This window comes from Xenopus tropicalis, chromosome 4, assembly GCF_000004195.4.
Source record: "Xenopus tropicalis strain Nigerian chromosome 4, UCB_Xtro_10.0, whole genome shotgun sequence".
Lineage (NCBI taxonomy): Eukaryota > Metazoa > Chordata > Amphibia > Anura > Pipidae > Xenopus > Xenopus tropicalis.
Genome location: NC_030680.2, coordinates 144,622,078 through 144,639,893, shown reverse-complemented (window position 1 = coordinate 144,639,893; position 17,816 = coordinate 144,622,078). Strand labels below are relative to the sequence as shown.

General features: G+C 46.6%; 1 protein-coding gene across 1 annotated transcript in view; it reads right to left on the bottom strand.

Moving 5' to 3' along the window:
- Positions 1 to 16,613, bottom strand: part of prickle2 (prickle planar cell polarity protein 2) — a 231,664-nt gene extending 215,051 nt beyond the window's left edge. The window contains exons 1-2 of the mRNA XM_031901242.1: positions 16,228 to 16,613; positions 3,381 to 3,466 (exon numbers count right to left, since the gene is read on the bottom strand). Coding sequence (XP_031757102.1) covers positions 3,381 to 3,466; positions 16,228 to 16,269 — 128 coding nt within the window. The 5' untranslated portion in view covers positions 16,270 to 16,613. The remainder of the gene's footprint in view (positions 1 to 3,380; positions 3,467 to 16,227) is intronic.
- Between the last annotated feature and the right edge of the window lie 1,203 nt (positions 16,614 to 17,816).

Sequence of the window (17,816 nt, the reverse complement as noted above, 5' to 3'; positions counted from 1 at the left end):
GCAGGAGTGGCTATATTGGTTACCCCGGCAGTGGCATTCTTTATTGACTATGACAATAGCGCCTCTAGTGGCTAAAAAATACAGCATTTTTTAAACGGTTGTGCACAGTTAATACCCCAACCAAGGTAAACATTGTGGCCGCACCCACTAATAACTACACATGGGAATATGCACAGGCGGAATGAATACACACAGGAATGCAGCTTAGAATTACATTTTCTTTCATTAGGCAAATACATTTGGGAGGGTTTGCATCCCCTTTACTGGCGGTTTAAGCAGCACGGCGCACAATTTGCCATTTGTTTTTTTGGCTCTTGTTGGGAGCTGAGCTCCTCATTCTGCCTCTCCATATGGGATCTGTGCTCCCCCCTCTGTCGGTTCCGCTGCATTTCCATGGTTTCCGCCTACGGGCAGTTAGCCCACGTGACGCCGTTACCTGGCTCGTGTAAATGCCCACATCCCTTTCCAGCAGCACAATGACATCATGCGCCGACGCTCGGCGAATGCCCATTAGGCCCATGTGAAAGGCCAATAAAACACAATTTGCTCATCCTATTAACTCCGCAATGATTTACTGCATTTGAGCTTAAGCCCGTGCACTTCCATTCCATTACAGGCTGCATTTTACCAGCCACGGGCAACTCCCGGCTTGCCTCTTGCGTGTACAATTACGTAAAATAAAATATACCCTATTTACGAGTAACACCTTGCTCCGCTTATTTGTTCACCTTTAGATTAACTTTTATTATGATTTAGAGAGTGCTACTCGGAGACAATTTGCAATTGGTCTTCATTTTTTATTATTTGCGGTTTTTAAATTATCTAGCATTTGTTCAGCAGCTCTCCAGTTTGGAATTTCAGCAGCTATCTGGTTGCTAGGGTCCAGTTTAACCTAGCAACCAGGCAGTGGCTTGAAAGAGAGACAAGTATATGAACAGAGGATGGTCAAGATAGAAGGAATAGTAATAAAAACTAACAATAAAAATAAAACTGTGGCCGGCCACCTCGCCCCCACCACTTTCCCCTGCCCCCCCCATGCCGTAGTAGAGGGAGATGCTGTACAAGCAGGGAGAGCTGGGAAACCAAGTGTCGGGGGAAAGAGATCCCGGACTAGGGGTGGCAACAGAGATATCTGTCTAGCACCCCTTCACTGGTGCCCTAGGTAACCGCCTCTTCTGCCTACCCCTAGTTCCGGCCCTGCCATAGTCAGTGTCCCCCATCTGAAAACTGGAAAGAGTCAGAAGAGGAAGGCAAATAATTAAACAACTATAAAAAATAAAGACCAAATGAAAAGTTGCTAAGAATAGGTCATTCTATAACATACTAAAAGTTAACCTGAAGGTGAAACACCTCTTTAACCCTCTCTGTGCCATGCATTACCACAGTTTACCATAGATTTTCTTGCACCCTGGTAAAAATGCAGAATCAACAGCGCTGGCACACCAGTACAGGTATGGGATCCATTATTCGGAAACCCGTTATCCAGAAAGCTCCAAATTACGGAAAGCCCATCTCCCATAGACTCCATTTTAATCAAATAATTCAGATTATTAAAAATGATTTCTCTGTAATAAAAAAACAGTACCTGTACTTGATCCCAACTAAGATATAATTACCCCTTATTGGGGGCAGAACAGCCCTATTGGGTTTATTTAATGGTTAAATGATTCCCTTTTCCCTGTAATAATAAAACAGTACCTGTACTTGATCCCAACTAAGATATAATTACCCCTTATTGGGGCAGAACAGCCCTATTGGGTTTATTTAATGGTTAAATGATTCCCTTTTCTCTGTAATAATAAAACAGTACCTGTACTTGATCCCAACTAAGATATAATTACCCCTTATTGGGGGCAGAACAGCCCTATTGGGTTTATTTAATGGTTAAATGATTCCCTTTTCTCTGTAATAATAAAACAGTACCTGTACTTGATCCCAACTAAGATATAATTACCCCTTATTGGGGGCAGAACAGCCCTATTGGGTTTATTTCATGGTTAAATGATTCCCTTTTCTCTGTAATAATAAAACAGTACCTGTACTTGATCCCAACTAAGATATAATTACCCCTTATTGGGGGCAGAACAGCCCTATTGGGTTTATTTAATGGTTAAATGATTCCCTTTTCTCTGTAATAATAAAACAGTACCTGTACTTGATCCCAACTAAGATATAATTACCCCTTATTGGGGCAGAACAGCCCTTTTGGGTTTATTTAATGGTTAAATGATTCCCTTTTCTCTGTAATAATAAAACAGTACCTGTACTTGATCCCAACTAAGATATAATTGCCCCTTATTGGGGGCAGAACAGCCCTATTGGGTTTATTTAATGGTTAAATGATTCCCTTTTCTCTGTAATAATAAAACAGTACCTGTACTTGATCCAAACTAAGATATAATTGCCCCTTATTGGATACAAAACAATCCTATTTGGTTTAATTAATGTTTTATTGATTTTTTTTGTAGACTTAAGGTATGAAAATCCTAATTACGGAAAGACCCCTTCTCCGGAAAACCCTTGGTCCCGAGCATTCTGGATAATGGGTCCTATACCTGTATTTCCGTGTCAGCACAGAAAGGGTTAAAGCGAAACAAGTCTCAAAATGCGGCTTAATTAATGTGGCTGAAGGATAGCACTATACTAATAAGGCGCTGCTTACCTTATAATGGGTCTCTTCCAGCCCTTGGCTGCGGGGAAGTGTTTGCGCAGTGCGCGACCGGTGGGAAAGCCCAAGTACCACCTGTGCGACGTCACTACAGGTGTGGAGAGAGAATGCGTGCGTAGGGCGGGGTATGAGTGGCAGCTCTGTGGGGCACTATTATCCTCCGCATATTTTCATTTATACCTATGAGTGTGAGCTGACATACTGCCTGTCTTGGCTGAAATATCCCCCTGTTTTTCTATGGGCCTTACCCGAGGCCATGGCGGCTAATAGATACAATATACAATAGAAGGAATGTTCCATGCACACAATAAGCCAGCGCTTCATACAGATCTCCCTACACCCATATATGTATAAATACAGATATACACAGAAGGAATGTCCTATGCACACAGTAAGCTGTACCCTCACACTGTCTAAGGGAAAACCACATGGCAGCTCCCTCTGATGCATAAATATAGATACGCAGAGAAAGGATGTTATGCGAGTTACGTCCTCCCATTGTGCGGCCCGAGAGAAAACAAACAGAAGATCAATGCTACGTAAAGAGAATATTTTCCCATTGACTAATAACCCGCTGTTCGGACTGTCGGATGGAACAATGGCCCGGCGGGATGAATTGCAGGAAAGCGCCTGATTAACGTTAAAGTGACGACGTTCGGATATTCAAAATGGAAGCGCGGTGTTATTTTAGGCCAAACAAAGTGTTCCTTACCTCCACCGATGCAATGCCAGCCCCGGGCACTGATCCCCACAAGCATTACACGGCTGGCCCCTCTCTGGTTCAGCAAAGGCGTTTATCTGGGGGGGAAAGGAAGAACATAAATCAACATTAATTTTATATATTCTAACAGAATAGAGATATAAGAAAGAATACAATAGAGCAGTATCTATTATACTGATTTGTTCATGGGGCTAGCCATATTCTTCATTTCCCAGGGTGCCACAGCCATGTGACCTGTGCTCTGATAAACTTAACTCACACTTTACTGCTGCGCTGCAAGTTGGAGTGATACCCCCCCCCCTCACCCCCAGCAGCCGATCAGCAGAACAATGGGAAGGGAGCAAGATAGCAGCTCCCAGTAGATATCAGAATAGCACTCAATAGTAAGAAATCCAAGTCCGGCTTGGGACTCCTCCAGTTACATGGGAGTAGGAGAAACAATAGGTTAGCTGAAAGCAGTTCTAATGTGTAGTGCTGGCTCCTTCCGAAATCTCAGAATCAGGCACACTTTACTGCTGCACTGCAAGTTGTAGTGATATCCCCCCCCCCTCACCCCCAGCAGCTGATCAGCAGAACAATGGGAAGGGAGCAAGATAGCGGCTCCCAGTAGGTATCAAAATAGTACTCAATACTAAGAAATCCAAGTCCGGCTTGGGACTCCTCCAGTTACATGAGAGTAGGAGACACAATAGGTTAGCTAAAAGCAGTTCTAATGTGTAGCACTGGCTCCTTCTGAAAGCTCAGACTCAGGCACACTTTACTGCTGCACTGCAAGTTGTAGTGATATCCCCCCCCCCTCACCCCCAGCAGCCGATCAGCAGAACAATGGGAAGGGAGCAAGATAGCAGCTCCCAGTAGGTATCAGAATAGCACTCAATAGTAAGAAATCCAAGTCCGGCTTGGGACTCCTCCAGTTACATGGGAGTAGGAGAAACAAAAGGTTAGCTGAAAGCAGTTCTAATGTGTGTTGCTCTCCTATATATGAGCAGCAAAGACCCCTAGAATATATTACTTATGGCTTCACAGGCAACCACTTTTTGACTGACTATGTGTAATGGCTATCTGTCCAAACTATCACTTACCTGAGGGGCTATAGTCCATAAATCAAACCCATATGCCAATACCCTCCCCTCAAGAAACTCATCCTCACTTGTGTGCCCTAATTAAACACGCCTATGCATCAAACTGGTGTAGGTGTGCGGCTGTACAGCAGCTCTATGCACAGCTTATACTGCAATAGTCCCGCACCTCTGTTCTATTTTATTTTTGTAGCAGAAAAGACAAATTCTGTTATATTTACTATGACAGAGACACAAAGTGACAGCGCCACACGTGCTATAATGAGCTAATGAGCCGTAAGGGAACAGGCTGTTTCGCAGATAAAAGCCAAGAGGCGCTTGTTTGACGTTTTTGGCACCTAATTTAGAGGCGTTGAAGGGAGGAGTAACAAATTAATGCACTAATGAACTCATAAATTACACCTCTGTCAGCAGCCGGCAATAGAGTATCTATCCATTATTAATAGTGTATATACAGTAATGCGTGTGTAACGGCGGCACACCCATATACGCGCCACCCCTTGTGTCCCAGGACCTCCCAAAAGCACTCTATACAATATGGAAGCAATCCCAGCATCCCCACTTGCACAACTGTAACTCTCTCATTACCCACCCAAAGTCACTATAGTCCGACACTATGGGGGCCTTATTTAATTATTACAGTTTGGAGTCAGAGCTGTAACTATAAAAACCAAATGCAGTGGGCTTTCATTGGCCCAGGGCAATTAGAATCATAACAAGGGTAGTGATTGGTCTAATGCAGGGAAATGCTCATAAAGGGGTTGTTCACCTTTACAATAACTTGTAGTATAATGCAGAGAATGCTATTCTGATACAATTTGCAATTGGTCTTCATTTTTTATTGTTTGAGGTTTTTGATCTATTTCGCTTTTTGTTAAGCAGCTCTTCAGGCTGGAATTTCAGCCGCTATCTGGTTGCTAGGGTCCAATTTAGCCTAGCAACCAGGCAGTGATTTGAAAGAGAGAGAGGAATATGAATAGAGGAGGACATAAGTAATAAAAAGGAACAATAACAAGAGCAATAGTTTCTTGGCTTCTGGGGTCAGTGACCCCCATTTGAAAGCTGGAAAGAGTCATAAGAAGAAGGCAAATAATTAAAAAAAACTATATAAAATAAATAATGAAGACCAATGGAAAAGTTGCTAAGAATAGGTCATTCTATGGCATACTAATAGTTAACCTGAACCTATAAAGTGAAAGTATCACTAGGCACCAATGTAACATGGACGTGCTGGGCTGCAAGCGAAAGGGGGGCACAGTTTCGAGGGAAACTAGAAAAGTAAACAAAATCTTCAGACAAGAGACCCCCCCCCAACTGCTCCACATTACAATGATAATAGGGAGACACAATCCCATGTCACTATCAGACCCTCTGGAGCACTTGTGTAGGGGCACGGGAGCCTCACCACTCACCCAGGCGACTTACTGAGAAATAGCAACTGAGATCAGTTACTCTCTGATGTTGCTTCTCATCATATAAACACATAGTATCCCTATACATTCCCTGGCCAGTCCAATCCTGCAACCTGAGCGCTTTAAAAGCTGAAAAAACAAACTGAACTTCTATTAATGATAGAATAATAGTCACTACAACTCATGGTCTTCCTGCTCTCGTGGGACTGAAATATACTGGTTGGGGCTGATACTAGTAAATTAGTTGTAACTAAATGGCAATAGGGAGGCGCCATCTCTCCCTACTATACCACAGCCCCAGTCCCTTCCCAGAAGCTATTATCCCCCCACTGCTACTATAGGCACCATCTCTCCCTACTATACCTGCTATCCCACAGCCCCAGTCCCTTCCCAGAGGCTATTATCCCCCCACTGCTACTATAGGCACCATCTCTCCCTACTATACCTGCTATCCCACAGCCCCAGTCCCTTCCCAGAGGCTATTATCCCCCACTGCTACTATAGGCACCATCTCTCCCTACTATACCTGCTATCCCACAGCCCCAGTCCCTTCCCAGAGGCTATTATCCCCCCACTGCTACTATAGGCACCATCTCTCCCTACTATACCTGCTATCCCACAGCCCCGTCCCTTCCCAGAGGCTATTATCCCCCCACTGCTACTATAGGCACCATCTCTCCCTACTATACCTGCTATCCCACAGCCCCAGTCCCTTCCCAGAGGCTATTATCCCCCACTGCTACTATAGGCACCATCTCTCCCTACTATACCTGCTACCCCACAGCCCCAGTCCCTTCCCAGAGGCTATTATCCCCCCACTGCTACTATAGGCACCACCTCTCCCTACTATACCTGCTATCCCACAGCCCCAGTCCCTTCCCAGAGGCTATTATCCCCCCACTGCTACTATAGGCACCATCTCTCCCTACTATACCTGCTATCCCACAGCCCCAGTCCCTTCCCAGAGGCTATTATCCCCCCACTGCTACTATAGGCACCATCTCTCCCTACTATACCTGCTATCCACAGCCCCAGTCCCTTCCAGGGCTATTATCCCCCACTGCTACTTAGGCACATCTCCCTACTATACCTGCTATCCCACAGCCCCAGTCCCTTCCAGAGGCTATTATCCCCCCACTGCTACTATAGGCACCATCTCTCCCTACTATACCTGCTATCCCACAGCCCCAGTCCCTTCCCAGAGGCTATTATCCCCCCACTGCTACTATAGGCACCATCTCTCCCTACTATACCTGCTATCCCACAGCCCCAGTCCTTCCCAGAGGCTATTATCCCCCCACTGCTACTATTTAGGCACCATCTCTCCCTACTATACCTGCTATCCCACAGCCCCAGTCCCTTCCCAGAGGCTATTATCCCCCCACTGCTACTATAGGCACCATCTCTCCCTACTATACCTGCTATCCCACAGCCCCAGTCCCTTCCCAGAGGCTATTATCCCCCCACTGCTACTATAGGCACCATCTCTCCCTACTATACCTGCTATCCCACAGCCCCAGTCCCTTCCCAGAGGCTATTATCCCCCCACTGCTACTATTTAGGCACCATCTCTCCCTACTATACCTGCTATCCCACAGCCACAGTCCCTTCCCAGAGGCTATTATCCCTCCACTGCTACTATAGGCACCATCTCTCCCTACTATACCTGCTATCCCACAGCCCCAGTCCCTTCCCAGAGGCTATTATCCCCCCACTGCTACTATTAGGCACCATCTCTCCCTACTATACCTGCTATCCCACAGCCACAGTCCCTTCCCAGAGGCTATTATCCCTCCACTGCTACTATAGGCACCATCTCTCCCTACTATACCTGCTATCCCACAGCCCCAGTCCCTTCCCAGAGGCTATTATCCTCCCACTGCTACTATAGGCACCATCTCTCCCTACTATACCTGCTATCCCACAGCCCCAGTCCCTTCCCAGAGGCTATTATCCCCCCACTGCTACTATAGGCACCATCTCTCCCTACTATACCTGCTATCCCACAGCCCCAGTCCCTTCCCAGAGGCTATTATCCCCCCACTGCTACTATAGGCACCATCTCTCCCTACTATACCTGCTATCCCACAGCCCCAGTCCCTTCCCAGAGGCTATTATCCCACTGCTACTATAGGCACCATCTCTCCCTACTATACCTGCTATCCCACAGCCCCAGTCCCTTCCCAGAGGCTATTATCCCACTGCTACTATAGGCACCATCTCTCCCTACTATACCTGCTATCCCACAGCCCCAGTCCCTTCCCAGAGGCTATTATCCCCCCACTGCTACTATAGGCACCATCTCTCCCTACTATACCTGCTATCCCACAGCCCCAGTCCCTTCCCAGAGGCTATTATCCCCCCCACTGCTACTATAGGCACCATCTCTCCCTACTATACCTGCTATCCCACAGCCCCAGTCCCTTCCCAGAGGCTATTATCCCACTGCTACTATAGGCACCATCTCTCCCTCCCCAATGCTAGAACCCCCTACAGACAGCTCCGAGACCCCTGCACATTAGAGCAGACTAAGCAGAATATACAGGACAACATGAATTTGCACTGGTATTAACCTTGAGTATGAAAACATGTAACATATTTTTGTACTGATGCAAAATAAAGAGAGAGATAGTTGAAAGAAAACCCTATACTCTCGGGCTGAGCGGCTGCGTAAAACTGTATAAGGTTTTCCATCATTCCGTTGGCTCGGTGCTACTGCCAAGCGTAGGTCCCAGTGGTATCGCTGCACTTGGGCGTTTCTGTGTTATTCTAAGGCTGAACTTTTTCTTTTTTAGAAACTACAACCCATTATATAAAGGGAAATATAGGAAATATAGCGTCACTGATAAGCCCGGTCCTACTGGGGGGATTGAAGTTTATTTGGAAAGCACCTCTGAAATTAAAGGTAACTAAAGCATCTTACAGCAGCCCCTCTGGCATTTTACTTTCTTTTCTACAAAACTCCTCCCAGTCCTAGTAACCCATAGCAACTAGTTACAATTTACTGTTCTCTTAAAGAAAAGAAATCCAGTCAGTTGCTATGGGTTACTAAAACTGGAGCCAACTTTGGGACATTAAATTGCCCCTTTATCCCCTTTTGCTTATTTAATGCCACTTGAATTGTAATTCTCCCACTGTTAAAAGGAGAGGTAGGACCTTAAAGGGGTTGTTCACCTTTATATTAACTTTTAGTATGATACAGACAGTAATATTCTAAGATAACTTGCAGTCAGTCTCCATTTATTATTATTATTTCTAATTTTCTGAATTATTTCTCCTTTTATTCAGCAGCTCTCCAGTTTGGCATTTCCGCAGCTGGTTGCTAGGGTCCAAATTACCCTAGCAACCAGGCTACGGTTTGAAATATGGAATATAAATAGGAGAAGAACTGAACAGAAAGATTAATTTAGAAAAAATAACAACAACAATAAAATTGGAGCAGAGCTGGGGTCAGTGACCCCCATTTGAAAGCTGGAGTCCAAAAACCATAGGCGGAGGATGACTTTTTTGTTTGGGGAGGCTAAAGATGGCCCATACACAGACTGACCTACAGCTAATGTGACACTTAGTGGATTCACTGCTGGTGTAAAAAATTAACCTCCCAACTACCTCTGGCAGTTCCCACTGACTCCCAGGGATACTGTGCAAAAGTGCGGGTGGGGGGGATTTTTTTAACCCTAAAATGCTTAGGATGTAAAAGCATTCATACGTGCACTTCTGTTAGGGGTTCTCTATACATTTGTGTTCAGTTAGGTTAAAGGGGTAGTTCACCTTTAAATTAACTTTTAATATGATGTAGACACTGATATTCTGAGAGAATTTGCAATTGGTCCTCTTTTATTTTTAATGGTTTTTCGGTTATTTAGCTTTTTGTTCAGCGGCTCTCCATTTGGTATTTCAGCAGCTATCTGGTTGCTAGGGTCTTATCTACCAGGTAGTGGTTTAAACAAGAGATGGGAATATGAATAGTTAAGGGGCCTGCATGGAAAAATAAAACTGTAGCTTCACAGAGCAATACTTTTTGGTCAGTGACCCTCATTTGAAAGCTGGAAAGAGGCAGAAGCGAAAGGCAAATTATTCAAAAACTATATAAAATTAACTAGGAAGACCAATTGCAAAGTTGCTAGGAATAGGCCATTCTATAATATGCTACAAGTTAACTTAAAAGTGAACCTCCCCATTAGATGTGTTTAAGTTAGCTTTATAGAAAGTGAGGCAGCAGGTACTGACGTTATATACAGTGAGACGCAGTCTTTATATACAAACCCAGCACATTATATACAGTGAGAGGCAGTGGGTACAGATGGCAGATATTCAGGCCCTGGCACTATAACACTGGCACGGATACACAGCATTGGCCCCACTGTAACTTACTATAAATGAAAAAAACAATGACAGAATGACAAAAGTAAAAAAAAAATAGAATGTGTAAAAAACCATAACAAATATAAAAGCACAATGATACAGACAGTAATATTCTAAGATAACTTGCGGCCGGTCTCCATTTATTATTATTATTTTTAATTTTCTGAATGATTTCTCCCTTTGTTCAGCAGCTTTCCAGTTTGGCATTTCCGCAGCTGGTTGCTAGGGTCCAAATTACCCTAGCAACCAGGCAATGGTTTGAAATATGGAATATAAATAGGAGAAGAACTGAACAGGAAGATTAATTTAGAAAAAATAACAACAACAATAACATTGGAGCAGAGCTGGGGTCAGTGACCCCCATTTGAAAGCTGGAGTCCAAAAACTAATATTAAACTATAACAATTAATAGGTGAAGACCAGGTAGAAAGTTGGCCATCCTATAACATACTAAAATTAACTTGAAGGCGACCCACCCCTGTGCTATATACCCTCTCGGATGTAAAAAAGGGTCTCTTTATTATGCATTGGACGGCGGGGAGCCTTTTGCGCCTCTTCGGCCCCTTAACCCAAACACATTTTCCCTTGGGAAAACAAATGAACGTTGGATAAATAATTAATTAGTGTCTGCAGCGTGCATTTAAAAGAACGGTATCCTGTTTATCAGAAGGGATTATTTTCTATTTACCTTGTGTATAAGGGACACTGGGCTGAACAATTACTGACTTTTGTACTAATAGGGTTTCTCAGTTTTGGTTTGGGGCTCCCAATGTCTGGTAAAGCCGACCTTCTTCAGGATCCCTTCCCTCTGTGTATTTCATTTAACCTTAGCAGACCCCTACGTATATTAATTAATACAAAAATCCAGATATGGAAATATCTCTGCAGAAAAGACCAAAACATTTTGAGTATCCAGTATAACTTGTACCCAACTATTAATGTGGTTCATTTTACATGAAAAGGAACACTGCCATCCCATTATACTTTTTTAATATATTTTTATAGTCTTATAATTAGTGCTGGGCAGTGCCTGTGTTACTAAATATGCCCAATAATAAAGTGAAGTGAATGTGTGTACTTTGCCTTGGTGCTTTTTAGTCACTGTATTAATTAATCCTTTGAGCTTCTTAGAATCCTGCAGGGATATAAACAATTAGCAGCTGTGCCACTGTGACAGAATGCTCTGTTATACAGATAGCTAGAATCTCAGCCATAAAGCAGGGCAGGACTGCTGCTTACAATGGGGGGATCAGATAGGATCTGTGCCACTGTGACAGAATGCTCTGTTATACAGATAGCTAGAATCTCAGCCATAAAGCAGGGCAGGACTGCTGCTTACAATGGGGGGATCAGATAGGATCTGTGCCACTGTGACAGAATGCTCTGTTATACAGATAGCTAGAATCTCAGCCATAAAGCAGGGCAGGACTGCTGCTTACAATGGGGGGATCAGATAGGATCTGTGCCACTGTGACAGAATGCTCTGTTATACAGATAGCTAGAATCTCAGCCATAAAGCAGGGCAGGACTGCTGCTTACAATGGGGGGGGGGGTCAGATAGGATCTGTGCCACTGTGACAGAATGCTCTGTTATACAGATAGCTAGAATCTCAGCCATAAAGCAGGGCAGTCCCTAAACAATGCTTCATTAGTAACAATACACAATGTAATTTATAGATAAGACCTTTATGTTTGATGACAGTGTCCCTTTATATAAAAAATCTGGGAAAATATTATATGTAGGACCAGATGATTCTTTCTATACAAATAGGCTTTATTGTATATTGTATTGTACAACATTTATTGTACCTCTGCTTTTTGAAGTTTCATTATATTATATAGTTTTCATTATATATATATATATATATATATATATGCATATTTGAACGTTACTTAGGAATATATTTGCTATCAATCAGTAATAACAGCTTCCATTTTCCATGACAAATGTTTCCTATAAATATGCAATCGCTCCCCTATAACGTGCCAGAGTCGGAGGCAACTGGATGCATGCAATAAACGTACAATACAGCAATAGGACGTCAGTTTCAATCTTTTCTGAAATAAAACATGTGAAATTGGTTAAAGCTCATTTCTCACTAAATACAGAGCTGTGAATGGTTGCCAGACGCCCCCCCCCCCCCCCTCCTCACAGGGTTACGGAATATCTTGGCACATTACTAATTATAAGCTAATACGGCCCGCGGGGAGTAATAACAGAATATATGAATATAGGCACAATATACATTGGACATTACATCAGGATAAATCCATTATTGCTGCGCCGGGACCGAGCCTGTTGCACCCACAGCCCCAGCACCCAGTCCCAGCAGGACGCAGGGAGTTTGTTTACTAGGAGACAGCAGGATAATGTGCTGAAACTAAGAATGGTGCCGGCTGAATTATTGAGGAGCCGGGTATTGTGTGTGTGTGACTTAATGACATTAGCTGGGAATATTCTCTATCCGAGAGGCACAGAGACAGGTGCAGTAGCCTCCCCCACCCTGGGATCTGTACAGGACTAGCCGGGGGGTTTAAGGAGATCAGCGAGGGTGCATTAGGGGCAGTGTGGACAGTCTGTGAACACATGGAGCTACTTAGTAGCAGCTACTTGTCACGGCTACTAAATGGTAAAAAATATCCAGCCATAGACAATACTGAGAATTTCCTCTGCTAAGGGTGAAGACACACTGAGCTTCTTAGTAGCAGCTACTTGTCACGGCTACTAAATGCCAAAAAATATCCAGCCATAGACAATACTGAGAATTTCCTCTGCTAAAACACACGTAGAGACAGTTATCAGTAAATGATCAGCATTGTCTATTTTAGTAGGCGCATCAAGTAGCTGCTACTAGTAGCTCCATGTGTCTTCACCCTAAGGGTGAAAACACACTGAGCTACTTAGTAGCAGCTACTTGTCATAGCTACTAAACTCCAGAAAATCCCCTGCCGAAGACAATACTTAGAATTGCCTCTGCTAAGGGTGAATACACACTGAGCTACTTAGTAGCAGCTACTTGTCATGGGTACTAAATGCCAGAAAAAACCCTGCTATAGACAATGCTAAGAATTGCCTCTGCTAAGAGTGAAGACACACTGAGCTACTTAGTAGCAGCTATTTTCTCATGGTTACTAAACTCCAGAAAATATCCTGCCATAGACAATACTAAGAATTGCCTCTGCTAAGGGTGAATACACACTGATCTACTTAGTAGCAGCTACTTGTCACGGCTACTAAACTCCAGAAAATACCGTGCCATAGACAATACTGAGAATTGCCTCTGCTAAACACACGTAGAGACAATTATCAGTAAATGATCAGCATTGTCTATTTCTGTAGGTGTGACAAGTAGCTGCTACTAGTAGCTCCGTGTGAAGAAAATGCTGATCATTTACTGATAATTGTCTCTACGTGTGTTTAGCAGAGGCAATTCTCAGTATTGTCTATGGCAGGGGATTTTCTGGCGTTTAGTAGCCGTGAAAAAGTAACTGCTACCAGTAGCTCAGTGTGTCTTCACCCTTAAGGGCTCTGGCACACGGGGAGATTAGTCGCCCGCGGCAAAACTCCCTGTTCGTGGGCGACTAATCTCCCCGAGTTGCCTACCCCTGCCATCCCACCGGCGAACATGTAAGTCGCCGGCGGGATGGCACACGCGGCGGCGCGATTTCGCGCAAATCGCCGAAAAAGACTCGTCTGCCATCCCGCCGGCGACTTACATGTTCGCCGGTGGGATGGCAGGGGGAAGGCAACTCGGGGAGATTAGTCGCCCGCGAGCAGGGAGTTTTGCCGCGGGCGACTAATCTCCCCGTGTACCAGAGCCCTTAGGATGAAAAGTTTACATCTGCCCTAGCCATGCTGAAGGATGCACTGACTGACACAAATGCTGCAACTGCTTCAATTATGTAATAATAGACACGACTGATGAGTTTATGTGCCCAATTTGCTCTTTCTGGCAGATGAGGGTGAACACAATTAGCCACTAGTGTGTGTTAAAGGGCCGGGCAGCAGTCACAGCTGCACCCACTGAAGTTTAGGGGGGCTCTGCATTAGGTGCCACAGATGGTGCAGAAGCTCTTAGAATCACTTACTATTCATATATTGAACAATTGCTGCATTCTATACACCGTGTAACTCGTAGGAACCCACTGGGGCAGTGGGACTAGAGCTGCATTCTATACACCGTGTAACTCGTATGAACCCACTGGGGCAGTGGGACTAGAGCTGCATTCTATACACCGTGTAACTCGTAGGAACCCACTGGGGCAGTGGGACTAGAGCTGCATTCTATACACCGTGTAACTCGTAGGAACCCACTGGGGCAGTGGGACTAGAGCTGCATTCTATACACCGTGTAACTCGTATGAACCCACTGGGGCAGTGGGACTAGAGCTGCATTCTATACACCGTGTAACTCGTATGAACCCACTGGGGCAGTGGGACTAGAGCTGCATTCTATACACCGTGTAACTCGTAGGAACCCACTGGGGCAGTGGGACTAGAGCTGCATTCTATACACCGTGTAACTCGTAGGAACCCACTGGGGCAGTGGGACTAGAGCTGCATTCTACCCACCCTGTAACTCGTAGGAACCCACTGGGGCAGTGGGACTAGAGCTGCATTCTATACACCGTGTAACTCGTAGGAACCCACTGGGGCAGTGGGACTAGAGCTGCATTCTATACACCGTGTAACTCATAGGAACTCACTGGGGCAGTGGGACTAGAGCTGCATTCTATACACCGTGTAACTCGTAGGAACCCACTGGGGCAGTGGGACTAGAGCTGCATTCTATACACCGTGTAACTCGTAGGAACCCACTGGGGCAGTGGGACTAGAGCTGCATTCTATACACAGTGTAACTCGTAGGAACCCACTGGGGCAGTGGGACTAGAGCTGCATTCTATACACCGTGTAACTCGTAGGAACCCACTGGGGCAGTGGGACTAGAGCTGCATTCTATACACAGTGTAACTCATAGGAACCCACTGGGGCAGTGGGACTAGAGCTGCATTCTACCCACCCTGTAACTCATAGGAACCCACTGGGGCAGTGGGACTAGAGCTGCATTCTATACACAGTGTAACTCGTAGGAACCCACTGGGGCAGTGGGACTAGAGCTGCATTCTATACACCGTGTAACTCGTAGGAACCCACTGGGGCAGTGGGACTAGAGCTGCATTCTACCCACCCTGTAACTCGTAGGAACCCACTGGGGCAGTGGGACTAGAGCTGCATTCTATACACCGTGTAACTCGTAGGAACCCACTGGGGCAGTGGGACTAGAGCTGCATTCTATACACCGTGTAACTCGTATGAACCCACTGGGGCAGTGGGACTAGAGCTGCATTCTATACACCGTGTAACTCGTAGGAACCCACTGGGGCAGTGGGACTAGAGCTGCATTCTATACACCGTGTAACTCGTAGGAACCCACTGGGGCAGTGGGACTAGAGCTGCATTCTATACACGGTGTAACTCGTAGGAACCCACTGGGGCACTGGGACTAGAGCTGCATTCTATACACCGTGTAACTCGTAGGAACCCACTGGGGCAGTGGGACTAGAGCTGCATTCTATACACCGTGTAACTCGTATGAACCCACTGGGGCAGTGGGACTAGAGCTGCATTCTATACACCGTGTAACTCGTAGGAACCCACTGGGGCAGTGGGACTAGAGCTGCATTCTATACACCGTGTAACTCATAGGAACCCACTGGGGCAGTGGGACTAGAGCTGCATTCTATACACCGTGTAACTCATAGGAACCCACTGGGGGTGAGAGACTCTTCACTAAGTTGCACTTTGGGGGCTGTCGCTGCTTCTGCACAACTGCAATTTATAATTTTGTCTCTGAAATGTAAAGGTGAGTTTATATGAGATGCAGCCATGGGAGACTGCAGGGCACCAAGTACCACAACTCCCCCAGCCCCCCAGCCCCCCGGCCCCCCAGCCCCCCCGGGCCCCCCAGCCCCCGTACTCACTGATCTGCTGGAAGCCCTTCTCCAAGAGCTCCTGTTAAACATGTCCGGTGCAGCCAGCCGGCCGGTCCGGGGCTCCCAGTCAGTCTATGGACTCCCCCCGCTAAGTGGCTCCTCTTCCTCCGAATCTCTCTGCTCCGGGCCCCTCTCCCCGCCTGCCCCGATCCCTCACTTTGCCCCGGATCTCTCGGATCTGCTGCGCTCTCTGTGCCCGAAACGCTCCGGATTCCTGCACTCACTCTCTGCTGCACTCTCTGTGCTACCTGCGCTCTCAGCTGCCGCCTCTCCCCCGCACTCACTCAGCTGCAGTCTCATTGGTCCCCGGCTCTCTCTCAGCTCCCCTCGCTTTCCCCATTCAGTGAATGGAAGAGGAGCCGGGGGTATTCAGCCTGTTCCTCTCCGCCCTTAGCCCGGTACAAAGCAGGGAGGGAGGTGAGAGCTGAGAATGCTCCTCCCTAGTACCGCCAGGGGGCAACTCTGCCCGGACTGGCACCTACCTGCCTACCTACCGTGTGTCTGGCACCTACCTGCCTACCTACCGTGTGTCTGGCACCTACCTGCCTGCCTACCGTGTGTCTGGCACCTACCTGCCTACCTACCGTGTGTCTGGCACCTACCTGCCTGCCTACCGTGTGTCTGGCACCTACCTGCCTACCTACCGTGTGTCTGGCACCTACCTGCCTACCTACCGTGTGTCTGGCACCTACCTGCCTACCTACTGTATGTCTGGCACCTACCTGCCTACATACTGTGTGTCTGGCACCTACCTACCTGCCTACCGTGTGTCTGGCACCTACCTGCCTACCTACCGTATGTCTGGCACCTACCTGCCTGCCTACCGTGTGTCTGGCACCTACCTGGCCTACCTACCGTGTGTCTGGCACCTACCTACCTACTGTGTGTCTGGCACCTACCTGCCTACCTACTGTGTGTCTGGCACCTACCTGCCTACCTACTGTGTGTCTGGCACCTACCTGCCTACCAACCGTGTGTCTGGCACCTACCTGCCTACCTACTGTGTGTCTGGCACCTACCTACCTACCTACCGTGTGTCTGGCACCTACCTGCCTGCCTACCGTGTGTCTGGCACCTACCTGCCTGCCTACCGTGTGTCTGGCACCTACCTGCCTGCCTACCGTGTGTCTGGCACCTGTACTGCCTGCCTACCGTGGTCTGGCACCTACCTGCCTACCTACTGTGTGTCTGGCACCTACCTGCCTACCTACCGTGTGTCTGCACCTACCTGCCTACCTACTGTATGTCTGGCACCTACCTGCCTACATACTGTGTGTCTGGCACCTACCTGCCTGCCTACCGTGTGTCTGGCACCTACCTGCCTACCTACCGTATGTCTGGCACCTACCTGCCTGCCTACCGTGTGTCTGGCACCTACCTGCCTACCTACCGTGTGTCTGGCACCTACCTACCTACTGTGTGTCTGGCACCTACCTGCCTACCTACTGTGTGTCTGGCACCTACCTGCCTACCTACTGTGTGTCTGGCACCTACCTGCCTACCAACCGTGTGTCTGGCACCTACCTGCCTACCTACCGTGTGTCTGGCACCTACCTACCTACCTACCGTGTGTCTGG